This window comes from Carettochelys insculpta, chromosome 5, assembly GCF_033958435.1.
Source record: "Carettochelys insculpta isolate YL-2023 chromosome 5, ASM3395843v1, whole genome shotgun sequence".
Classification (NCBI taxonomy): domain Eukaryota; kingdom Metazoa; phylum Chordata; order Testudines; family Carettochelyidae; genus Carettochelys; species Carettochelys insculpta.
Window position 1 is genome coordinate 51,333,026 of NC_134141.1, and position 26,319 is coordinate 51,359,344.

At 47.0% G+C, this 26,319-nt stretch overlaps 1 protein-coding gene across 1 annotated transcript in view; it reads left to right on the forward strand.

Annotated features, from left to right (window-relative positions):
- The window catches only part of SHC3 (SHC adaptor protein 3), a 117,626-nt gene that overhangs the window by 84,893 nt on the left and 6,414 nt on the right, over window positions 1-26,319 (forward strand). The window contains exons 7-11 of the mRNA XM_074994157.1: window positions 5,424-5,550; window positions 13,841-13,998; window positions 17,624-17,707; window positions 20,505-20,699; window positions 21,446-21,741. Of these exons, the coding sequence (XP_074850258.1) occupies window positions 5,424-5,550; window positions 13,841-13,998; window positions 17,624-17,707; window positions 20,505-20,699; window positions 21,446-21,741 (860 nt within the window). The remainder of the gene's footprint in view (window positions 1-5,423; window positions 5,551-13,840; window positions 13,999-17,623; window positions 17,708-20,504; window positions 20,700-21,445; window positions 21,742-26,319) is intronic.

Consider the following 26,319-nt stretch of genomic DNA (forward strand, 5'->3'; position numbering starts at 1 on the left):
TCAGTTCTGTGATTCCATGTTTCTGTGAAAAGGCACCCATCTATGGCCATTTCTACACATGCCACTTTATCCAAAAGTGGCATGCTAATAAATGGCCCGAAATATGTTAATAAGGTGTGGGTGTAAATTTCCCATGCCTCATTAGCATATGGTCACATGATTTGGAGCCCAGAAGATGCTGTTCCAGACCCCAAACAGCGTGTGGAAGCATGGCCCCTGGCTCAGGGTGTGGGGGGGGCGGTCTTCTGGAAGGAAGTCCTACTTCCGGAGGCTTCTTCTTCATGAAAATTTTCTTCCCAAAAGTTTTCATGAAGAAGCAGCCTCCGGAAGTAGGAGTTCCTTTTGGAAGACCCACCGCAGGGGCCGCACTTCTACACACTGTTTTGGAGTCCGGAAGAGCGTCTTCCGGACTCCAAATCATGTGACTTTATGCCAATGAGGCATGGGGAATTTACATCTGCACCTCATTAGCATATTTTGGGCCTTTTATTAGCATGCCACTTTTGGAGAACGTGGCATGTGTAGAAACAGCCTATGTGTATTACAAAAAGCTTTGTGAGGCCATAAGTTTAAGTTAAAAATATTGTATAATTATATACTAATAATAAATAGTTTCTGGGGTAGAATTTAAGGCCAGAAGAACCATTAGATCATCTAATTTGATTTCCCGAATATCACAGGTCACTGAGCTTCCTTCAGTTGCCCCTGTATTAGTACAGTAACTTGTGTTTGGCTATAGCATATCTTTTAAAAAAGCATCCAGCCTAAATTCGAAGACATCAGGAGATGGCGAACCCTCTGCTTCCCAGGTTCATCTGTTCCAGTACTTAATCACCCTGTTGTTAAAAATATATGGCAAATTTCTAGTTTGAATGGCCCTTTCTTCAGTTTCCAATCAGTGGTCCTTGTTCTGCCTTTCTTCATAAGACTAAAGAGCCCTTTGCAACATTTTATCCCCATGAAGGTACTTCAGCTCTGTAATCCAATCACCTTTCAATCGTCTTTTTGATAAATGAAACAAATTGAGATCCTCAAGCCTCTCACTTTCATGCATTTTCTCCTGCTCTCAAGTAATTGTGTGGCTCTTCACTGCATGCTCTGCATTTTTTCAATAATCTTATTAAAATGTAGACATTGCAACCTGAGACAGAATTCCAGTATTGGCCTCACTAACATGATGTACAGGTGTAAAACCACCTCTGACATCTCTTTTGTTTATACATCTGTAGCAGTGAGTTCTTGTTTCGAGAGTGTCCCCTTACATCCGGGCACAATATGGCAAATATTTTCACATCTAGTGTCCCTTTCAGGAGGTCTGTTTTTGCACACTGCCCAGCTTGCTGGGTGAGGAGCACCTAGTCCTTTCCCTCTTCTGTGGTAACAAAATATCCAAGAGGAGTCCACAGGATCTACCCATCTTCTGGGCCCTGTGTTCTCGCGGTGCCACTGCCTTTCCCCAGCTCTGGTGTCAAGCTCTGTCCTAAGCCTTCCTGAGGCCTCAGGCTTCCAACAACCTCTGGCAGATAGAGCGAATGTGTCTAACTGGCCATTAATCTTTTCTTACATGATGGGGTTCACCTCATCACAATATCCAATTGTCACACCATTGCTTTAGGAGCTCCTGTTTATCCACTGTGACCCTTAAATCCTTTTTCGAATCACTTCTTTCCAGTATACAGTCTCCATTCTGTTGTCTGATCTGCATTTCTTGTTCCTAGACGTAGAGCTTTGCATTTGGCTGTAGTGAAACAAATTTTGTATGCACAGACCCAGTTTACCAGCCCCGCTACTATCCTGGTCAGCAGTGATTTTATATGTACTTCTGTATCACTGGTGAAAAAGCTGTTGTTATTATTTAAATTAACATGCTTAGCATGCTCAACATTAAACACACTTAGAAGAAGAATCATTCTTTCCCTAAAGAGATTACAGTGGGACTTTCTCTCACAGTCTAATGCTCTCCCTCTTGTCCTACCCTGTCTGTCTTCCAATTGCCCAGCCCGTAACAAACATTAAAAAAACCTTTATGGGAGCCATATCTCTCCTTTCTTTTACAGGAAACCTCAGGGTGTGATCAAGGAAGTAAGTTCCAGAGTTAGGCGCCTGTATGTCCAAGCACCGTAATTTATTAAACTCCTGCTTGGGTGCCACCAACAAGGCCTAAACTCGCTCATCACCAAACTTTGTGTTGTGAAAATTCCCCTAAACTCCCAAGCACTAGACTCAGGGGCACCTACATTGCTGCTTCGCTTTAGGTGCCCAGGTGTCTATACATTGTGTAATCCCCAGAATGATTCATGAGTTAGTAGAAGAGAGGCATTCAGCTGCCTAAGTCATACTCAGATCTGGCTCTGGGTCCAGTAATTATTCCACTGTGGATAAATACTCAAATAGTCACTGGACCAGAATGAAAGAGAGACCTCAATACTTAGGGTACTCATGTAAGAGGGGGTGGACTCTACGTCCAGTACCTCTGCTCCAATAACTAACTTTTTATCCACAGTAGAAGAGCTTCAACAAAAGACATTGTTAGCAGGACACACTATTCAACACTTAAAGGTGAGCATTTTAAAACAAAGAGATTTTAACATCAGATTACAAAGGGAGACACCTGAACTGGAATTTATTTTCAAGTTTGATACCTATCACCTCAGACTCAACACATATCAATTATCTTACTCATTACGAGGACAATTTCCCCACCTTTGATATTCTCAGGCATCCCACTTAACTTAACAGGCCTTGCAGAGGCTTTTTTTCTCCTCCCATCCTTCCACCCTATCTAGCTGATTTGTTGGGTTTTTTTCATTTTTTCTTATCTTTTTTTAATTCACTTGCTCTCAGTTATCTGTATCCCCCAGATCTGAAGAAGTAGGTCTGTCCCAACAAAGCTCATCACCTAATGAATAATATTGTTAGTCTTTAAGGTGCTACAGGACTGTTTTTTTGTTTTGAGGAGAGACTGAGGGAACCTATCCACCTGAGAATATCCCATAGTTAATTGGCTAGAGCTCCTTTCTGGAAGGTGGCAGACTCCTGTTCCAATCCTTTTCGTGCCTTCTAGCAGAAAGCAGTGACTTGAACCTGGATTGCCCAAGTGGTTACATGTTATAAGGTGAGACCCACTACCCTCTTTTCCAGCCATTTGTATGGAGCAAGGCAGGCACCTAACTCATTTACACAATTAACATCCAACTCACCTAACTCCAGGTGTGGGGTTCCTGTTTGTGGAGCACTAGTGGAGATAGCCACTTACTACTGAGAGACGGGTGAGGCTTAGCGCACATCCCGTGTTGTTAGCATCTCCCATTGGCTGAACTAGGTGGCTTCCTACTTAGCATACTAGGTCAGAAGCTGCCTATGCCCATTTGTAGATCCCTTTCTTAGGTTCCTATTTCTCCTCATTCACTGTAGGGCCTAACAAGGCTTTGTGGATTGCGGTGTTTTTTCTGTGGTTTTCTAGACACCTAAAAGTTAAGCACCGCAATACTGATCATTGCAACCTTTCAGTTCTTTGTGGATCCTGCCTCTTCTGCTTACCTGCACAGAAACCATCCTTGTATCCAAGGAGGCAGTATGTCCATTAAGTTATTTTTAATATGATTTAGGTTTCTTTTCAGCTACCAACAGATTTAGCAGCAGGCAACATATTCTCTTTAAATAACCACTCCTGTGGTTGCATGCATACATACCAGAATTTTCCAGATTTGAAGAAGTGGGTCTCTCTCATGAAGGCTCATCACCTAATAAATTATTTTGTTAGTCTTTAAAGTGCTACAGAACTTCTGTTTTGTTTTCTTATAGTCCTTTGTTCATCTTAACTTCTTTCAGTTTAAGCTTCTTTGGAGCTTCCGGCACATTATCTAGGGAATCCCTTGGTGCTGAATGCCTAACACAGCAAGGGCACAGTAAGGCAAATTTGCTTCATAAGCCAGTAGCATCAGTCTCATTCTCTATGCAGGTGGAGTGTGCTGGGCTGGAGGGAAAATCCCTCTGCAAACCACAACCAGGAACATTTGCCCTGCATCAAGGCATCACACAACTCTGTGGGTGGGAATAGCACAATTCAGCCACTGTATCTGCATAGTTGCAGATCCCATGCCCCAGTCTATGCACAAATCCTTTCTGGATGGCAGTTTGCATGGGGCCTCTCCACAGATGCTCTCCAAATGCTGTATGACTGTTACTAACAAAATTATACCACCCAGCGCAAATGTCATCATAATTTCTAATTTGTATTGCATTAGGCCCTAGCAGTGCCAAACCCATTCTGCTAGGCACTGGACACACATGCCTGTCTACATTACCATCAGGAGGGAGGATTGTGGCATGCTGTAGACATATTCAAGCCAGGTTTGCCCCAGCTATATTGCAGGCAGTTTCTTGTTGCTCCGTTAATGGAAAGGAAGTGGGCTTCTCAGCCTCCAGCTCATGTAGAGGTGATGTAGCAAGCCTCCCTCTACACAGCTCTAGCATATCAGCCAGGAAGAGTGTGTGGAGGGCAGTTGTAGGGCTCCTGTGCTGGCTGTAAGCCATACACAGATTTCTTTAGATAGCTAGAAGTCCTATGACACTCCATAGACTAACAGATTTTTGGAGCATAAGCTTCCGTGGCAAAGACCCACTTCATCAGATATATGATAGTGCCCACAAGATCTTATGCTCCCAAAAATCTGTTAGTCTATAAGGTGCCACAGGACTTCTCATTGTTTTTGCAGACACTGACTAACACAGCTACTGCTTTGGTGCTAGACAGCTAGTTAGACCTTTTCATCGTGGGAGCCATAGCAGAGCCAAAGATTTGTCTGGTACCCCCTATATAAATAACTCCCTCATGCCTCATTTTGGGGAAGTTCAGAACTGCTTGTAAACTTTGCTGCACAGGAAAAGGTCGAAATAAGTAGATCAGAAAACCACCTATGGTGGCAATAACATTATGGAAAAAGAGATGAAAGAGAAATAAAGGTAAGTTTAATTTGGAACGATCTAAAAGTCTTTTTCAAGTGTTTATCTCTTTATTTTAATAGAAAGCTCAGAATTCTCCTATAACGTTGCATGCAGTTGAAGTCAGGTGATGATGAATTCATTCAGGCTTCACTTCTTGAAGGAGCTTTCCAAATTTGGAGCCTAATTCTCATCTTATGTATGACAGTTTTACACCATCGTAGGACAATTTTGTTGGGTTGGAGGGGAATCACTCCTGATTTCAGATGATAGGAGTGAGAGCAGAATTAAGCTAATGTCTTAAGTTATCTGTAGCTAATTGCTATCTTGGTTCATTCAGATTTTAATAAAATATTTGCATCATGAAAAGAACAACTGTCCTTGTCTTTGAGGCCCGTGTACCATTAATTACTGCATCACAGCTAAGACTGTGCAAATAATGGTGTGTAAATGTTGGTCTCTTTTCTTCTTTCCTCCAGCGTGCCATATACTGGAATGCTGTGATGACTTGGCCCAGGATGTTATCAGCACTATAGGGCAAGCATTTGAACTTCGATTCAAGCAATATCTACGGTGTCCCTCTAAGATACCTGCTCTCCATGATAGGTGAATAATGTTGCAATAGAATCTTTCCTAGTTCCGAAGTTTTGATCGCCAGCTGATAAAGTAAGGGGTGAATCTGTAGCTGTGCTGTGAATGAAACTGTTGTAGCAGAATTGGATTTTAAGCACACTTAAAAACAGGTTCCTGAAAAATGAGTGAAACATGGCTTACCTCAGCAATGTGGATTGACTATAATCATTTTAAAATAATGCTTACGTGTAGCCTCTAGGCCAGTGGTTTCCAAAAGTAATTCTAAGATTGCCACACTTGTGGTTGTTGTCCTTCCATATTTGCTGCAGGCCCCCCCTCAAATAAATGCCCTTCCCCAGAGCCAGGCACCCCCAGCCCTCCCATTCTAACTGAATGCCCTCCCCATCCTCCAAAGCCAGGAATGCCCAACCTCCACCCCCAACTGAATACCGGTGACTCACCAGGGCCACCACTGCTGCTGGGGTCACAAGGGGCACTGTAGCTGCTGGGACTGCACTGGAGCTGGAGGAGTTGTGCCAGGGCCAGAGGAGCTGCAGGTGCTGCCATTGCTGCTACAAGCTTGTCCCACCAAGCAGAGGGGCGTGTGCATGGAGCGGGCAGAGGGCACCCCACATAAGGAGCCACAGTTAAAGGTCCAAGAGCCGCATGCGGCTCCAGATCCTGGAATCGCTGCACCGCAGAGTCCTGTTCACCACATGAGGCAAGTGTGGAATGTATTGGACACCACAGCTCTAGGTTACATTGTTTCACAATTATAATGTCCTGTCCACACTGGCTAGTCAAATCCTGGTTAGAAATAAGAGACAGGTGGCCAGTTTCAGAGGTGATGTGTGCTAAAGGAGGTACGGGTTGCACCTTCCCTGTCCAGCACCCTCAGGACCTCAGTTCCAAACAAGGGGATTTGCTGGACAAGGGGAGGTTCTGTGCCTCTGGCCACCCAGCTTGCTGCTCCTCCCTGCTGCTGGCTGTGCTTAACCCCACTGGTTCCTACTTCCTCCAGCCCTGGGGCTACCATATCTCCTGACAGGCCATGGCCCCTTCTGGACTGACACGGGCCGCAGCCACACCCAGGCTGCTGGCTGCAGCTGCAGACACCAGTCTTGACTGCAGCCACTGGCTCCAGGCCAAGGCTGCCAGCCCCCCTGCCCAAGTCCCACTCATCCCCCTATCACTGGACTCCTCCTGGTCCTCCCCATTAGCCTCCCAGCCTGGGGCTGTCTAGTTCAGTAACATCTGGATGTTGCTGGACCAGAGAACGCTGGTTTTGGGAAGTACAAACTGTATACTGCATATTACTAAGTGAGCCTAGTGGAGAATAAATTGGTGCAATTTACATAGTGTGTGGCCAGAATAAATTATAAATTACACCAGCTAAGTGTCATCTCTTTATGTGACACCAGGTCAAAGCACTATTTTAAGTGTGGTTTTTCAATGTCTATGCCCTGGCCCATATCTACACAGAGTGTCTTTAAGCCATGTTAGCCTGTATCTTTTCAAATATATTTTTAAATCCAGCTTTATAGTAAGTGTGAATGGACCCAGAAGTAATGCAAGTGGAGGAAATTCCCAGGAAAGTTGCCTTGTGCAGTTCTGTATGTTCATGACACATTTTGGTCTGCTCATTTTAGACATTTGTCTTTTTGCTGCAAGTCAGAGGCTATGTCTAGATTACAATGATTTGTTGACATCAGTTTTTGTCAGAAGACATCTTCCAACAAAACTTCTGTCGCCAGATTGTGACCAAACTGCCAAGTGAGTCAAAGAGCGATCCGCTCTGTCGACAGAGAGCAGCCAAACTGCTTGGCCACCATCCTGACAAAATGGCCAACCAGAAGCACAGGGCTGCCTGGTGTCCTGGCTTTCTGCCAACAGAGGCCTTATGCCTCGTGGGTGGGGGGTGGGATGAGACTGTCAGCAAAAGTGCCGTGTTCTGTGAATTTACTGTTGACAGAATGCCCAGGGAATCTGGACTCTTCCTGGCTTTTGTTGACAAAACCCTCTAGTGTAGACATAACCACAGAGATCATCATAAACCTTATTTAAAGTCAAAGAAACAGGCTTTCTAAAAACATAGACAGAGGTGAGACCTCTCTTCCCATTAAAAAAGTGCACATGGCAGGGCAGAGTGGGAAGAAACCCTACGTGAGATTGCCCTAAAAGGAGAATTGTGTTTATCCCTCTACCAAATTAGCCCATGGTTCAGCCTTCACACAGATTTTCACATCCTTATCCTCCACCTCAGCCTCCATCTACAGTACAGGTTGAACCTCTTGAGTCCAGCAGTCTCTAGTGCAATATCTGTGGTTTGGTGTGATTTTAGATACACAGACGACCCCTTATCATGTATGTGGCCAAGTTTCGTATGCTCTCATAAAGTTTGTTTCCAGCCACCAGTTCTGGATCTCAGTGTTCTGTGGTGTTATTTAGTTGTAATTTACTTCAAAATGTCTTGTACGAGCCCATTAAGCAGTAGAAGTATTGGTAACACTGCTACATAATAATGACTTCCCAGGGTTCAGCAAACACTGTGGTTTAGCACTGGTCAGGTCCGAAGTGTGCGGGGCTAGAGAGGTTCAACCTGTAACATGTTTGGAAACTTTCCCACCAACATTAACACCATATCATCTGCACTGGTGTGAGCAACATTAGAAGTCCCAGGGTTGCTCTGATTGGGTTTATATGACAGCATTAAAACCACCTGCAGCAGCTGGCAAACTAACTATATTTGGGCTCCCGATATTGCTAACTCTGTTTCAGTGCCACCCGTATAAGTAACGGTAGGGCATTCGTAGACATTTCCCCAAAAGTACACAGGATCCAAGTGCATTGCTCTTCAGAAATTGCAAAACCTGTCTCTTTATGGCTACGTCTACACGTGCACGCTACATCGAAGTAGCTAATTTCGAACTAGTGACATCGAAATAGCCTATTTCGATGAATAACGTCCACACGTCCTCCAGGGCTGGCAACGTCGATGTTCAACTTCGACGTTGCGCAGCCCAACATCGAAATAGGCGCAGCGAGGGAACGTCTACACGCCAAAGTAGCACACATCGAAATAGGGATGCCAGGCACAGCTGCAGACAGGGTCACAGGGCGGACTAGCGCTTCCGGGACAACAGCTAGCCGCTCCCTTAAAGGGCCCCTCCCAGACACACTCAGCCTGCACAGCACGCAGTCTGAGGAGCCATAGGCACACAGACCCCGGGCGCTGCAGTCATGGACCCCCAGCAGCAGCAGCAGCAGCAGCAGCAGCAGCAGCAGCAGCAGCAGCAGCAGCCAGAGGTCCACCCAGCCCTCCCGGCAGGAGCAGGGCTTGCCCTGCTCCGTGCCATGCGGAAGGCAGCTGAGCACCTCCTTGCCCCAGAGGAGAAGATGCCCCCAGGGCAGCAGGGCTCAACCCCTACCCCTGCAGCACCCCGCCCCCCCCCCCCGCCTCACACGCCAGCGGCTGTGGAGCTACCCCACCAGCACCGACTGGTGGGAGCGGCTGGTGCTTGGGGAGTGGGACGACGACCGCTGGCTCAGGAACTTCAGGATGAGCCGGCAGACATTTATGGAGCTGTGCCAGTGGCTCAGCCCCGCACTCAGGCACCAGGACACCGCCATGCGGCGTGCCCTCACAGTGGAGAAACGGGTCGGCATCGCTGTCTGGAAGCTGGCCACTCCAGACAGCTACCGATCCATGGGCCAGCAGTTTGGTGTTGGCAAGGCCACCGTCGGGGCTGTCTTCATGGAGGTAAGAGAACCCACGGGGGGAGGGCAGGGCAGGGGGAGGGGGGCCTAGGCACAGGAGGGCAGGACAGGGCAGGGGAGGGCAGGGCAGGGCAGGGCCACGCACACCCTGCTCACCCCTCATTGGTGCTGTCCCATGTGCTTTCTCTGCAGGTTGTGCGTGCCATCAACGCCATGCTCCTGCACAGGCTCGTGAGGCTGGGGGACCCAGATGCCACCATCGCGGCCTTTGCCACCCTGGGCTTCCCCAGCTGCTTCGGGGCTCTGGATGGGACTCACATCCCCATCCGTGCCCCACATCATAGTGGAGGACGATACCTGAATCGCAAGGGCTACCATTCTGTGGTCCTCCAGGCCTTGGTGGACAGCCGGGGCCGTTTCCAGGACATTTATGTGGGCTGGCCTGGCAGCACCCATGACGCCCGGGTTTTCCAGAACTCGGGCCTGTGCCGCCGGCTGGAGGCGAGGACCTACATCCCCCAGTGGGAGATCCCTCTGGGGGACACCACCATGCCCTTCTGCGTCATCGCAGATGCGGCGTACCCCCTCCGGCCGTGGCTCATGCACCCCTACACGGGCCATCTCTCCGCTAGCCAGGAGCACTTCAACCAGCGCCTGAACCATGCGCGCCAGGTGGTGGAGCGCTCATTTGGCCGCCTATAGGGATGCTGGAGATGTCTCCTGACCCGCCTGGATGCAGGCCCCAACAACATCCCGCAGATTGTGGGTGCCTGCTGCGCCCTGCACAATTTGGTAGAGAGCAAGGGGGACGCCTTTTTCCAGGGCTGGGCTGCGGAGGCCGGCAGGGCAGACGTCCAGCCACCTGCTGCCCCCAGTCGGCAGGTGGACCCCGAGGGGACCCGGGTCCGGGAGGCCCTGCGGGCCCACTTTGATGAAGAGGCCGCGGAGTGAACTCTGTCCAGGCCCCCTACTGCCCGCCCCTTCCTCCACCACACTCCTGCCCCAACACCTGCACCATGGAGCACCCCACCGCACCCCGCTCCCACCTGTCCTGGACAAATGACAGCACGCACTTGTGGCTGAACTTAAACTTTTTTTTTTGTTTCCGAACCTTTTTTTTTAACTATAAATATTAGAACCAAAAGCAAAGTACGTAAAAACATGTTAAACAAAACCAATATGTACAAAAATAAAACAATACAAAGAAACAACTGTCCTCAATAATAAAAAGAAAACCAGGGAGGATAAAGGGGAGAACTATTTACATGGGGGGGACGGGGCAAACTGGGGGCAGAAAATAACAGGGTCCAACTATATACAAGGGGGGGGGCCACATCCCGGGCCCCTCACCCCTATAGCCTGGCACCGGGCGTTGGCGGCCGGGAGCCCCACCGTGGTCGCAGCCCTGTCCGTGGCTGGGTGGGGGCGGGCTGGACCGGAATGTACGGTGGCCAGCGAGTGTCAGGTGGCTCCAGGGGTCCCTCGGCACGCCGACCCTCGCCGGTGGGTGGCGGGGCGACAGCGGACAGGACGGCGATGGGCGGAGCAGCTGGTGGTGGGGCTGCAGGAGCAGGCAGGGCGGGCGATGCGGCGGCCAGCGTGGCATGGGGGGCCAGGTAGTCCACCAAGCGGTTAAATGTCTCCATGTAGGCCCCCCATGCCTCCTGGCGCCAGGCCAGCGCCCGCTCCTGCAGCTGGAGGTGCTGCTCCGCGACCTCCAGCTGCCGATGGTGGATGGCCAGCAGCTGGGGGGTCCATCGCCGTCGGCTGTTGGTGGCTCGGGGTCCGCCGTCTAGCCCGCCGTGGGGCCGGTCGGTCCTCGGCCGAGGGGCTGCCCTGGAGCGATGGTCCTGGAGGGCTCTCCGGGACGACTGAGGCCTCGCCGGCGCTCTCTTCCGGTCCTTCTGATGGTGCAGGTGCAGGAAACAGGAGAGGAAGAGGGGGAGAAGAATGGAGACAGGCGTTAGTGTGGGCCCCGAGCCATGGCCTTTGTCCCCCCAGCCCTGTGCTGCAGGTTTCCCATCCCCATCCCCGGGAGATGCTGCTGTGATGGATGGGGTTCAGGGGTCCCCCTGCCCTGCACCCCGTCCCCTGGTGGGAGCGACTCTCACTTCACCCCCCAGGGTCTGAGAGCAGGAGAGGTTTCTTAGGCCACAGATGCCCAGTTTCTGCCAGGAGTGACAGCACCAGCTGTCGGAAGAGAAAGTCCTTCCAACCCATCCTGGGGAGAAGACCCCAAGGGGTGCCTCTCTGGGATGCAGCTTTCCCCCTCCTCAGGCTGGCTGCCTTCCAGCTCTCCCTTCCCCTAGCCTCTACCTGTGGACCCCGCCCTTGCCCCCCAAGTCCAAGCCAGCTCGGCTCCTCCCTCCTGTTTGTTCAGAGCAGAGGTGTCACCTGCCAGCTGTAGCCCCAGGATCCTCCTTTGGCCCTGGGAGCTCCTCGGCTCGGGTGGCTCATATGTAGCCTGAGTATCCCTTTGGCACTCCCCCCACTCCATCACATGCTGCTGCTGCGGGGTGTCCCACCCCCTCCTCCCGGGGGCCCCTCAAGGTTCCGCTCCCCCCTGGCCCGGGGATGGGGCATGGCACTGTCATGTGGGGTTGGGGGGGCAGGGGCTGATGCAGTGCTGTGAGGGCCATGGCCCTGGTGTCCTTGGGGCCATGGCCATGTGAGCATGTGGGGGGCCCTGGACACATATCTCTTACCCCCGCCCCTCAAGCCCAGGGGTGTCCACCAGAGGGGGGTACCTACCTGTCGGTCCGCTCTCACGGTCCGGAGACCCCCGGGGGGCGGAGGCCCTGCTGTTGCTCCGGGATGTCAGGAGGAGGATCTGCAGCCCGGATTCTGCGGAGGAGGAGCCCCCCTCCTCCTCCTCCTCCTCCTCCTGCTGCGATGTCCCGGGGGTGGCCTCCGGGGCGGAATCTGTCTGCAGGGCCTTCTGGGGCTCGTCGGCTGAGGTGTCAAGGGTGGCCGGAGGGGAGGAGGTGTGCCGGGGGCCCAGGATGTCCCTGAGCTCTCTGTAAAAGGGGCAAGTAATGGGGGTGGCCCAGATCGGCCGGCCGCATCCCGGGCCCGGGAGTAACCCTGCCGCAGCTCCTTGACCTTACTCCTGACGTGGTCAGGAGTGCGGGCAGGGTGACCTCGGGCAGCCAGGCCCTCGGCCAGCCGAGCGAATGCATTCGCGTTCCGCCTCTTGCTCCCCATTATCTGGAGCAACTCCTCCTCGCTCCAGAGCCCCAGCAGGTCCCGCAGCTCGGCCTCCGTCCAGGAGGGGCTCCGCTGCCGCTTCCCAGCCTGGCTGCCCTGACTCCCCTTGGGGGGGGTCCCCTGGGGGCACTGGGGGGCTGCCGGCCAGCCATCGCAGCTGTGTGGGGGGCTGAGGGAGGTGCAGGCTGGCCGCGTGTGCAGGCTGCAGCCTGCACGTTCCCTCAGCTTCCTGCACAGGAAGGGAGGGGGAGGGGACATTTAAAGGGCCGCTCCACGTGGCCACCATTGAGCTGAGGGGCTGGAGAGAGTGTCTCTCAACCCCCCAGCTGATGGCTGCCATGGAGAAGCCGGCAATTTCGACGTTGTGGGACGCGCAACGACTACACGGTCCCTACTTCGACGTTGAACGTCGAAGTAGGGCGCTATTCCGATCCCCTCATGAGGTTAGCGACTTCGACGTCTCGCCGCCTAACGTCGAAGGTAACTTCGAAATAGCGCCCGACGCGTGTAGCTGCGATGGGCGCTATTTCGAAGTTAGTGCCGCTACTTCGAAGTAGCGTGCATGTGTAGACGCGGCTTATGTGTGTTGAAGTGATGGGAGAGTGTTGAGTTACTCTTTGGGGCATGTCTTCCTTTCTGTGGGCTAGTAAAACTTGTGCTGATTAATTTTGGTATATGCACACTGAAAGTTTAATTTTTATTTCACTTGCTCTAGTGTAAATCCAATGGATCTGATTCTCTATTAGTCTGCACCTTGTGTAGTCTCTTACGCCAGTACCAAGTGACTGCGCAGTTAGGCTTGCCAAGTTTGATCGTCTGTATTCCTGAAGGATTCGTCTTTAGTCTTTAATTTAAAGTTTAATCTTTAATCCCTGGAGAACCCAGGACAATCCTGATGTTCTGGCAACCCTACATATAATCAATGCTGCTATTTTAAGACGGAAGAATTTTACCTTCCCTTTGCATTGGTGTAGATGACAGCTTGGCGGGCAGTGAAATAGAGAATCAGGCCTATTGAATTCACCAAAGTCAGTTCTGATTTACAGCAGTGTTATTTAGCTCAGAATCAGGTCCCAAGACATTATGAAGGATACTTTTTTAACCATCAGTCAACTGATCATGCAAAGAATACTACAAATAACATAGTAAATGTAACTAGGAAACCTATTGTAAAGAAGTTATTAATGGTTGTCATTAATAGGGATGTATAGGGCCTGATCAAAGCTTGCTGAAGCTGATGAGAGAGCTCTCTTCAACTGGAAGTACTGCTTGGATGATCTTATTTTAATTTGTAAATGTAAATTAGCTGTCAAAAGGACAGGGGACTATTTGTCACTTGTTCATAGTACTATAGTATTTTGAGTGCTGCAAAGATGAGTAACGTAATCCCTTTCTACAGGATGCAGAGTTTTGATGAACCTTGGATGGAGGAAAATGGAGAGCCAGTGGAACATCCCTATTACAACAGCATGCCCAATAAAATGCCTCCTACTGGTGGTTTTATTGATGCTAGATTCAAAACCAAGACCCCAAGTGCAGCGGATACTGTTCAGGTCAGTGAAACACTATATGCTTAAACTTTCCTGTTCAGTGCAATAGATCAAAAATGTGAAAGCAGCATTTATTTTCATATAAAACATTGACAGGCTAAGTCTACACAAGAAGCATCTCTCAGTTGTAACGTATGTCAACAGAGTGCATCTACACACAAAGGCAGACCGACAGAGCATTCCGCTCTGTCGACAGAGAGCAGCAAGACTGCCCTGCCCTCTCTTGACAGAATGGCTGACCAGAAGCTCTGCAGACAGGGCTGCCTGGTGAACCTGAAGCTTTCTCTGTCAACAGATGTATCTACACTGCACTTCTGTCAACAGCACTCTGTTGACAGGCATTATTCCTCACACTTTGGGGGGATATCACTGGCAAGACAAATGCAGGGTTCCCTCAAGGCTCTGTTGACAGAACACTTTATCTATGTAGACATTCCCTGAGTTATGTTGACAGAAGAGGCCTTCTGTCGACAAAACTTACCAGTGTAGATACAACCTCAGTGTTAGATAAGAAGAAGATTATTTTGTGCGGCTGAATTGTTTTCTTGCATCTTATTTATTGTTGTATCATAGTCATTCATGAACTCAAATAGGAAATGCAACATGGTTCCATATTGTTTATTATTAAATTCTGGCTTCTCCTGCAATGCATGTGCTGGGGGAGAAGAGGCTGAAAATGACCTCTTACTTGTTATCATGCCTAGCACACATCACAGGCAAGATCATACACATCCAGGTCAGAGATTGCTAGGTAGGAGTGGTGACTAGCTAACATTAGTTGTCCTCCATAAAGTATGTCTGAATAATCAGGAAGGACTTGTAAGGTTCCCACTCCCTGTTAACACATACAAAGAAAGATAGTGTACACAGTTCCTTTTTGGAAGCTTTCTGAAAGTCCTAACTACAGCACTGTAGAGCCATTTTCCCACTTTCTCTGGCCCAATTAACTATTAATTATTCATGTATATACTTTTAGTGGAACAACTTCAATAAGAGCTCCTCATAAGCATAGCCCACTACTGACAGGTCCCTTCTTGGCATTGTCCCAAGAAGTGGCAATTCCCTGTTCAAATCCCTTCTCCTTGTCAGGAAGAGATAATTTGAACCCCTTATCCTTGGCTCCATACCAAAGACTGCATTCCCACTTGGAGCCCTTTCCCCATCCTTCACTCCAACCTCACTGCCTGAGCTGCAGCTTCCACTCACACTCTGAATCCCTGGGCTGCACAGTTCCCTCCTGCACCCAAATCCCGTCAGTTCCATCCCATCCCAGAGCCCTGACCCTTCCTGCACTTCCACCCACCTGCCTCAGTCCAGTGAAAGTGAGTGAGGGTGGGGGACAGCCAGCCACTGAGGGAGGGGAAGTGTTGTGAGCAGAGGGTGGGACCTTGGAGAAAGGGCTGAAGAAGGGGCCTGGCCATGGGGAAGAGGCTGGGCTAGGGTGTTTCGGTTTTGTGCAAGTAGAAAGTTGGCAACCCAACAGGGTCTTCTACATGCCGTGCGAGCACCCTAACTAATGGGCTATAAGAGAGGCCCTCCTCCCCCAGGTCACCTGTCCCATTGTTTTGTGTCGATTTAAGAGGCGTCTGAGCATTCCTGGTGGATTGGGCCCTCCACATCAGTTAGGTGGAGTAGGGCCTATCTTCCCCTGGCCTTTCTCTAGCAAAGTTAGGTACCTCCCTGCAGCCTAGGATGAGTGGGAAGGAGGGTCTTAAGACCCATCCATTTTATCAGCATCTCCTATTGGTTAGATTGAATGGCCTTGTGGATTGCATTTCAAGGTGCCTATTTCTCCCCATTCATTAATCAGTAGCTGAGGTGCCTAACTTGGCTTTGTGGGTCACAGTGGTTTTCCTGTGCTTTTTTCCTGGTTCCTAAGTTATGAGTTGTGGTGTTCAGTGTAACAATGAGTAGGCCGCTTGTGGCTCTGGGCCAAGAGCCTATATACAGATGCAGAGCTAGCCTCTTGGCTCACTAAGGCAACTGTGTCAGGGGGTGGTGTCCTGTTAGCTCCAAACCATGACATAAGAAAGGCTGAGCCTCTGTAGTTTTTTTAATTGACTAATGCGATGGTTCTCAAGCTTGTTTTCATGGGCCATTTGGAAGTTGCTGAGGGTCTCAGCAGATCACTTAATAATCTTTCCAAATGTTGTTTGTACTATTAACAGTTGTAAAGAGCTTTGTATAAAAGCCTTATATATGTAAATAAAACCTTTATGTTTTTGTTCTACAAATAAAAGCACACAACTCATATTTTAATATCAATAGTCTTACCTTTTTAATGCAATGGATGCACCTGTTTTTGTGAGCAAAGTTCAGGGATGTTGGGCATAACATTTATCAACTTTAATCTTAAATCAGGTTCAGGATTCATCCTGGTTCTGTATTTGGACTTAAAGTTAGCTAGTGATGAAAATCCTGTGTTGCACAGGTGTGTAGTAGCAAATGGCATCAGAAACTGCACTGCTTTGTCTGAATGTTCTGGGTCCTCTTCAGCGGTTTGAATCCAAAACTCAGGGAATATCTTTTATATTCTGACCATAATATTTTGGTACAAGAAAGCTCCAACAAGCACTCTTATGCCCTAGTGGACAAACCAGAGGGCAGATCACTGATTTCAATTCTGAAAGGATTATGTGTCCAGTTGTTTGGTTGCTGAAGGTGAGACCATGTGGTCCAATGACATTTTTTCCCAAAAACCAGTTCATTTTCATACAGAGAACCTTCCGATGTTGGAACTGTAGAGGGAACTATCTGTGGAGCACATGAATGGAGCCTATGTACCACCTGTGGTCTGCAGACCACAGTTTGAGAACCTCTGGGCTACTTTTTCCAGCTGGTGGCATCCGTTTTAGTTAACAGTAAAGGAAACACCAGGAAAGGGTAGTTTGGATCCCATCCAGTTGTTTGAATCCTAGGTTAAGATCAGGGCACTTCCTTGCACATCCAGTCCAACTGTTCTGATTCAGGCAAAAATACAAGGATTGGTCTCAAAGGCAAGTTGAACCTGGACCTATGTGGAATCCCATTGACTTCACTGGGCTGAGCAGCTGTAAGAGGCTGCCCATACTACGCGTTCTACTGAAAACAGCAGTGCTCTGCTGGTCTGAACAAAACAGAATTCATGAGCAGTCTGAGCCAAAGAGTGTAATGTTGGCCGCACATCTCTGTTTAATTCCCAGAGATGTCTTGTCTGATGAGAATCCCTCCCAACTTGCAGTCATTAGGTACCAGCGAGTGAACCTTTCTGTTAATCCTTTAAAAGATACTTGCACATACTTGTATGCCAGCATATGCTTTCTGCAGAGCATCCTCAATAGGTTGTCAGGGTTTACCAAATACAGAAGGCTAAACTGGAGGAGCATATTTTATAAGCATACCTGATGTTGTCACTGAGCATAACAAAGGTTAATAAAAACAGAAAGGACAGAGGTTTTCATGCAGGTCACTTGCACTGTCTTTCCCCTACTCAAACCTATTCAAGGCTGTTGAGTCGTAGCCTCATGCATAAGGAATGAAAAGAACAGTAGATGCAAACAAAGCTTCAAAGATGCACACAGCATCACAGCATTTCAAAGGATGGAGTGTTTGAAGAATAGTTGTTGTATGTCCATTCTAGCTTGCAACAGCAGCAGGACGAGAACAAACGTACTACCAGAGTCACCACTTAGGAGATAAATTCAGTGAAGACTGGCAGCAAGCTCCTGTTAAACAAGGTGAGTTACACTTTAAAGTAATTGTACGAATGGGAATGTCTGCACTGCTGCTGCGGGGTTTGGTTTGAGGTTTATTTACAAGTCTCACAATTTGGATCAACTGACTCAAGCTCATGAGTTTGCACTATGGGGCTATAAGGGCCAGAGTATACGTTGCAGTCAGGGTTGGAGCCCAGGCTCTTAAAACTGGCAAGTGAAGAGGGTTTTCAGAGACACAGTTCCATCCTGATCAGGAGTTGTCCATATTACTATTTTTGGTCCCCAAGTCCGTTGACCAAGGCTCAGAACTCGCTGCTATGTTTTCTCTTTCTTTTCTTTCTTTTTTGTGGTATAGACATTATACAGGCCCCAATCATAGAACTGCACCTCATTAGGATTGGGGCCATAAGGCAAAAGTGTTGTACATGGAAATCTTGCAGCAAGACACAATAGTTAATTGATTGTTTCTCTCCTTCCTTAAAGTGAATTTTGACATCAGTGTTTCTGAAAGGTATTAAACAAACGGCTCTGAGAAAAAAATCCAGTATATATCCTGAATTCACATACACATACCCCTACATTTTCAACAATATTTAGTTATTTTGGGTTCCTCAATCTTTGCCTGCCCAAGCTAACACTGATTTTCAGGATATGCATGCTCAGTACTTGAAAATCTGACCCCTTGGAGGTGTCTCCAGTTGGGTCCTACAAATCAAATCAGGCAACCAAAGTCAGTACTTTCATCTGACAGTGTAGGTCGCTGTGTGTGCACATGTGCTTGAGAGAGACCCGGGGTATGTTCTGGCCTGAGGAATAGCCGTGTCATTCCTGTTCTGTAATCTTTACACTGCTTTGCTGTTGCATCCATTCCTGGACTGCTCACATATAGCTTCTAGAACGTAGGTCATTCCTAGCTATGTCTATATGCACTTGCAATCTGCCAGTTCGCACTCAGGCTTTTACTAACCTGATTTATACTTCAGGGTGACCTCAGCACAGCCCCAGACTCAGAGTTTTCCACCATTCCTTCCTGGACAATATAAACTCATATAAACTTTATAATTTTATTAGTAGAAATGATCTACACAAATCCTCAACTGGAGTTTCCTAAACACTTCTGTTCAAACACACTGGTCTAGATAAAACAATCAAACATGTTTATTAACTACACAGAGATAGGATTTTACGTGAACAAACATAGCAAGTGCTAAACTTAATAAACTATGTTAAATTCAAAGCAAAGCTTCTCTCACCACATGCTCTCAATAGTCTTGAGACTTCTAGATCAGGCCCCTGACTTCTAGACCAAACTTCTAGATCAGGACCCTGTCTTCTGTGATAATGGCTGCTTCCTTTGTTCTTTCTGGTGAAGTCAATCGATGGACAGAGAATAAGAGAGGTGGAGGAGGAGGGTTTCATGGGTTGCTTTTTCCCCCTTTTAGAAAACATTTTTAGCTGAGATTCAGAAAACAAAAAGTCTAAGGGGTGGGTATCTCCTGCTGGCTTTCCCACACTTTGGACTTCTTTTGGTACTTGGTGACTGCTTTCTGCTTAAATCCAAATTAAGCAGAGCACACATTCCTTTGTTTGAGGTGGTCTTGTTTGCCACTTTCAGTCTGGGCAGAGCAGGGCTGTGGTTTGGAACATACAATAGCTTTGTAAAGTGGAATCTTAACAGCTTTTTACACAATGTTGTTCAGGACGATAATGACCAGAAAACTGAGTTTTTAAATGATACGCTACAAGGGACACTTTGTACAAATACTATCACAGTAACATGCTAATGGTGAATACAAGATACAGATCATCCCAGGCTGCGCCTACATGAGCAAGTTCTTTCAAAAGATTTTTCAAAAGAAAGGGGCTCTTCTGATAGATCCTGTGAAGCGTCTACACACAAAAGTGTTCTTTCGAAAATAAATGGAAAGAATGTGGTGCTCCTTTCAAAATGGTGTTTTCTTCCTTGTTTCAGGAAGAGCGCCCCCTTTTGAAATCGTCTTTCGAATGAAAATGTGTAGATGCTCTGCAGGCCCTTTTTTCCAAAAGAGCAGTCCTCCTGGGGCCTGATTTTTTGATCCCTGGCCTATTCTTTCAAAGAAGTGGGGGCTGCGTGGATGCTCTCTTTCAAAAGAGCAGATCACTCTTTTGATCTGCTTTCTTGTGTGTGGACACGCTCTTTCAAAATAAGTTCTTTTGGAAGAGATCTTCTGGAATGGCTTCTTTAGAAAGATCTCTGTGACTTAGCCCCAGTGTCTGTGCATGCAGGTGTGTGCATGTATGAGCTGAGCTGAGAAAATCTGTGACAATTGATTTTCTAAGCTTTTCCTTTTTGCTTCTTGTGAATGTCATAAGCAAACCATAACATTCAGATGTATGACATTTTCCTTCATGTTGTTGTAGATGTATTCAGATTTCAAAACGAACACTGTGTTAGTTGGTTAAGTAAGTCGGATTGGCTTAGTTCAGTTCTCTGATCACGTGACATAGATAACTAACTAATGCTACTCCAGTTTTGAAGATTCCATCAAATGCAGACAATACTGAAGCTTAAAATTCACTTTTCTCCTGTATTCATGCTACCGAAGAATAGGCAGAAAGTAAAGACAAAAGGGCCACAAACACAGTCAAATCAAAACTCCGTTTTGAATTTGAATGACTATTCAAGGATGCATTTTCCACTGTGCCAAATTCTACTAGACAGGCTTGTTGTGTGCCTTTTTTAACTCACATTCCTCTGCCCTTTGGTTAGTAACACTCCAATGCTGTTTTATTTTTCCTTAAAGAGAGGTGGGGAAAATAAGCATTTTGAATTTTCCAGGGTCCTTGGAAATTTACAGTGTGCCAGAAGGGAAGCCTCAGGTAATTCCAATGGGACAGGTGCCTGCTTATGTGAACACCCAACATATAAATATGGAAGCTCTGCTCCCACTTCAGGCAGAGGCTGAAAGTGCATTCAGTGGAGCAAAAGACTGTACCAGAGACAGCAGCCCAAGGAAAGATCTTTTCGACATGAGTGAGTTCCCTTGTATCTCTCACCTCTAATGACAGATCCTACATAATTAGTCTTTTATTTTGGGCCAGTAGAAGTACTATTTATTCATACATAAAATGGTTTGAATTAATGAAGTTTCTTTTGGTGGACTTTCAAACTCTCTTTCTGAAATCAAGGCTGCTTATAGTATTGAAGTTGAGTCAATATAAAAAAGGTGCGAACCTGCACCTACATTAGGAAGTAGATTGGGATAAGGTAACACGTGTTAGCTCACTTTGCTCTAATTGCTCTTTTCCTAATTTAGGCTGTAGACTCATGAGCTCATTATTGTATGTAATTCAACATCAGGGATCTTTGTTAAATGTATACCGTGCTCTGAAAAGAGAGCAAATATCTTTGTAATACTTGAGTACATAGATTATGCAGTTTATTTAAAATGAAGTTCATCTAACTAACTGATCAGACAATGAGAGCGTTGAGCCTGTATAGAACACCAATTACCTGTTGCCTACAAATATGTGACTGTTAGTAATTACTTAAAAAATAAAAAGTCAAAGTTGGCTTTGATTTTCAATGTTTGTTTACAAACAATGTTCACTCTAATTTTCATATATGGTATAAATTATTGGGATTAGTAAAACTTGCACCATGGGTTTTTTTGTAAGGATAAATAAACCAGGGTTAAAATGAGTAGAGTTGTCTTTTGTTTTGTTTTGTTTTGTAATGCAGTTTACCTGTTCATGATCTTAAACTTGTTTCTGTACCAGAACCTTTTGAAGATGCTCTCAAAACCCAAACCAGTAGGCCTGTGCTGAATAAGGCTACGTCGGTCGAATGTACCAGTCCTCCGTTACCCAGAGCAGCTAACTGCACTATAATGGACAATCTGAATACAGAGCCTTGGTATCAAGGAGAGATGAGTAGGAAAGAAGCAGAGCAGCTGTTAAAGAAATGTGGAGACTTCCTGGTCAGGAAAAGCACCACAAATCCAGGCTCTTATGTACTGACTGGTATGCACAATAGACAAGCCAAACATCTTCTTTTGGTGGACCCAGAAGGAACTGTAAGTGTTGACTCCTGGATGAGAGTAGAAAAGGGGCTGTCCCTATACATGTTCAGTATTTTCAGAAAATGAACACTATTTGTAACAATTATATGTTACTACAGGCATTTGTAAGGTGCCCATCACCTAACCTGAAATCTCAGCTCACAATGCTTAGCTGAAGAATGTTGCAGCATTTCTACATGTAATGGGAGCTATGAGGCCACCCTCTCTGCTATGGTCAAGTTCTGTTCAGTGCCATAAACGGACAGTCAAAGTGTTTAGTTACTTTTGTGACCTCAGATCCTGTGGCTGTCTGTGGAGCAGTCTGGACTCTTGCCTGCTTTTATTTGTGCCCAGCTGCTTAAGGCACCAAAGAGTTGATCTCCAGATCATAGGGGCATGACTTCCTTTTCTGGAAAAAGGCTCTCACTCATGCCTGGGAGGGAAATGGTATGTTCTGTCTCTTTGCCACCTGAGGAGTATGTTTAAACTGGCTTCCTAGTAGCAGAGCAACATAAAGTGGCCAGAATTGGGCAAGAAAACTGGTCCTTGGTATTTTTGTAGCTGCCTATCATTGATCAAATAGGCAGATGACACAAAAACAGAGATTGGAAAATAATGAAGAGGGCAGATCATTGATTCAGAGTGATCTGGGTTACTTGGTAAACTGGGTGCAAGGTGTTTTATTAGGCTAAGTATAAATCTATACATTTAGGAACAAAGCATGCGGGTCATCCTTACAGGAGGAGAGACTCTATCCTGGACAGTAGAGACTCTGAAAAAGATATTAACCACTTTACCGAGGGTCATGGTGGATTCTCTATCACTGACAACTTTAAAATCAAGATAGGATTTTTTTCTAAAAGATCTGTTCTTGGAATTATTTTGGGAAGTTCTCTGGCCTGTATTACACCGGAACACAGACTAAGTGATCACAATAACAGAGAGGGAGCCGTGCTAGTCTATACACTATCAAAACAAAAAGCAGTCAAGTAGCACTTTAAAGACTATCAAAATGGTTTATTAGGTGAGCTTTCGTGGGACAGACCCACTTCTTCAGACCATAGCCAGGCCAGAACAGACTCAATATTTAAGACACAGAGAACCAAAAACAGTAAGCAAGGAGGACAAATCAGAAAAAGATAATCAAGGTGAGCAAATGAGAGAGTGGAGGGGTAGGCGGGGAGATCAAGAATTAGATTGAGTTAAGTATGCAGACGAGCCTCTATAGTGACTCAGAAAGTTCCCATCACGATTTAAACCATGTGTTAATGTTCCGAATTTGAATATAAATGTCAATTCGTCCACTTCCCTTTCTACAAAGGAGCGATAATTTCTTGTGAGTAACCTGGTTAGGTCCAGTGATGGTATTTCCAGAGAAGATACGTGGACAAAGCTGGCAGTGGGCTTTGTTGCAGGGAAAGGTTCCAGGACTGGTGTTCCTGGGGTATAGACTGTGGCTGTTACTCACAGAATCACGGGCACTTTCTCATGCTCCTCTACTAACATCATATATGCCATCATGTGCCAACAATGCCCAGATGCTTTGTGTATTGGATAGACTTCTAACTCCCTTAGACAAAGGGTCAACGGGCACAAAACAGACATCAAAACACTCCAGATCCACAAACCAGTTAGTCAACATTTTAATGGAATGGGCCATTCTGTCAATGACTTCAAGGTATGTGTGTTACTGAAAAGAAATTATCGCTCCTTTGTAGAAAGGGAAGTGGACGAACTGACTTTTATATTCAAATTCGGCACATTAACACATGGTTTAAATCGTGATGGGAACTTTCTGAGTCACTATAGGGGCTCGTCTGCATACTTGTCTCAATCTAATTCTTGATCTTCCCCCCCACCCCTCCACTCTCTGATTTGCTCACCTTGATTATCTTTTTCTGATTTGTCCTCCTTGCTTCCTGTTTTTGGTTCTCTGTGTCTTAAATATTGAGTCTGTTCTGGTCTGGCTATGGTCTGAAGAAGTGGGTCTGTCCCACGAAAGCTCACCTAATAAACTATTTTGCTAGTCTTTAAAGTGCTACTTGACTGCTTTTTGTTTTTAAATGATCACAGTGCTCCTTTCTCACTTTGGACTGTATTTGTGAAGGCACTCCACCTGGTGTGAGAACATGGAAAGCAACATGAGAACATGGAAGCAATTTCAGTGCCCTGTGGCTAGTGGCTAACCAGTCTGACATGCAGTTCAAGCTTTTATAATGTAAAATATAGAATGTAAAATGTTAGTTTAAATAATCGGAACTGGCACAACTGGTTCCTGACAAAATGTGGCATATGGTATGTGTACATAGGGACCAACTGTACTGGGCTTGACACCTACTGACTTCAACAGAGAAACTTGCATGAGGCCAGCAGGGTTTGATTCATGCGGTCATTGTATTGGCTGGAGGAGGTCAGTCAAGGGATATTGTTAAGAGGTTCTCCACTATAACTGGATTAATCTGTATCAGAGGAGTAGCTGTGTTACTCGGTACCTTCAAAATCAACAAGAAGTCCTATGGCACCTTATAGACTAACAGATATTTTGGAGCATAAACTTTCGTGGGCAAAGACCCCCTTCATCAGATGCATGAGTGAGGCACTCATGCATCTGACAAAGCGGGTCTTTGCCCACGAAAGCTTATGCTCCAAAATATCTATTAGTCTATAAGGTGCCACAGGACTTCTTGTTGGATTAATCTGGTGGTTATATGTGCTATATATGTTACATGTGCTCAACAAGCCAGCAGAAATGAGTGCTGAACCCCTGACATATGGGCTTCTTTGGCTCACTGACTTAAAGTTTACCAGTGCTTTATGACTTGTACAGAGGGGCTTTTGGGTTTATCTGCAGTACACATACAAATAGCTACATTTTGAGAGTGAAGCCATGACGATTAAATAGTTGTATCCTATTATACCTTTAAGGCACAGGCCGACAATATGGCTGGTGCAGAGATACAGTGTCCCATGTGGAACTCTGGTAAGGCAAGGAGTGTGGGACCATTGCTACACAGGGGAGCACCACAGTCTCTTCTGTGCCCTTCCAGTATGTTGGCCGCATAGCCCACCCTCTCTCCCCTTTGTGGCAGCCTGAGCCTGCTCTACTCCTTGCATAAGGATCTGCTTGCATCAACTCTCCACACTTGAATCCATTTGTAATGCAACTCTGAGTCAGACCATCTTACCCTCTTCCCTCCATGCTCTGGGGGAGCAGTAATTTGCTGCCAGTCTGTACTAATACTTCACAAATTACAGCTTTTATCCCCAATCCCACCCCTTGCTCTTGTTGAGTAGCAAGAAGTGAGGGAAGAGCCAAGCGTCCTGTCTTTGTCTTTCCAACATACCCCCTGCATGTGAGACATAGTTGAGATGTCTTGCCTGGTGTCTCCTCCCATCTGGGTTCAAGATCCAAGTAACCTGTGCAGAGATGGAAAGAGGTAGCCTAGCTGCTTAAGAGCCAGGAGGGCTTGGGTTCACCAGCTCTGTTCAGTTAGCCCCACTACATTAAACCTATGTTGAATTCAGAGTTTAAAAATAGGAAAGTCCGTGGCTGCAGGCTGGGTAGGGAAGGGATTCTCTGAGCCAAAGATAGGCTTTCCCAAACATGACACTTCAGGTGGGAGGCCCTGGGCATTAATGCTTGATTGAAAGTGAGAGGCACCTGCAGAGTTACACACGGCAAGACAGTGACAATGACCAGGAAGTTCCTGCAGAGCTATGGGGAGACCTCAAGCATGGAAGCCAGAGGGCTGAGGCAGATTGAGGACCAGGGGATCTGATCAGTAGAGGACTTTACTTGGTGACGTCCCAGAGCTGGAGAACAGAGAGCACTGAGAGAGCTGGAACCCTCTCCAAGGGAAGACAGGACTTCAGGTAGAAAGACCAGACGTTTCTTCTGAGAAGAGCAGAGAGAGAAACTCTACCTAGAAAATAGGTAACAGGAGCTGCTTGATCAATAAAAGGCTGGGTCCAAAGAGGGGGTTTTGGGGCTTGCAGAGCAGAATAGGTGTGTTACTAGACTGTATTTTTGGATTGTGACGGCTGTTGAAATTGTTTATGTTAGTGAACTCTGAGAAGGCGTATTATTGCCCATAATAATGCTGCTAGGGTGCGTCTATACTAGGAACTTACTTTGAAGTTAATTTCGAAGTTAGGGGCTACTTCAAAGTAGCCTGTGGAGAGTCTACACATGTTTTCTGTTACTTTGAAGTTAACTTTGAAATAAGGGAGCCCAACTTCAAAGCTCTTACTCCATTCCCAGGAACGGAATAGCGCCCTATTTCAAAGTTTAACTTACAAGTAGGGGGTGTGTAGACGCTCTGCACCCACTACTTTGAAATAGTGGGTCTGCCATGGCTGGAGATGCTTTGGCCAGCCCAGGCAGGGTTCTATGCCAGCTGCATGAGAGGGAGCAGCTACCCAGCAACCCCAGGCAGGAAGCTCAGAGTGTTGCAGAAGCAGGAGGACTACGAGCTCCCTGCTGCATGGCCCCTGTCAACATCACAGCTGTCACCCACGCCCCCAGCTGGCTACGGCCTCCTCCCAGGACCCCCCTGACTCCCCAAAGCCCACAAGCAAGTCCCCCGAGGGCTC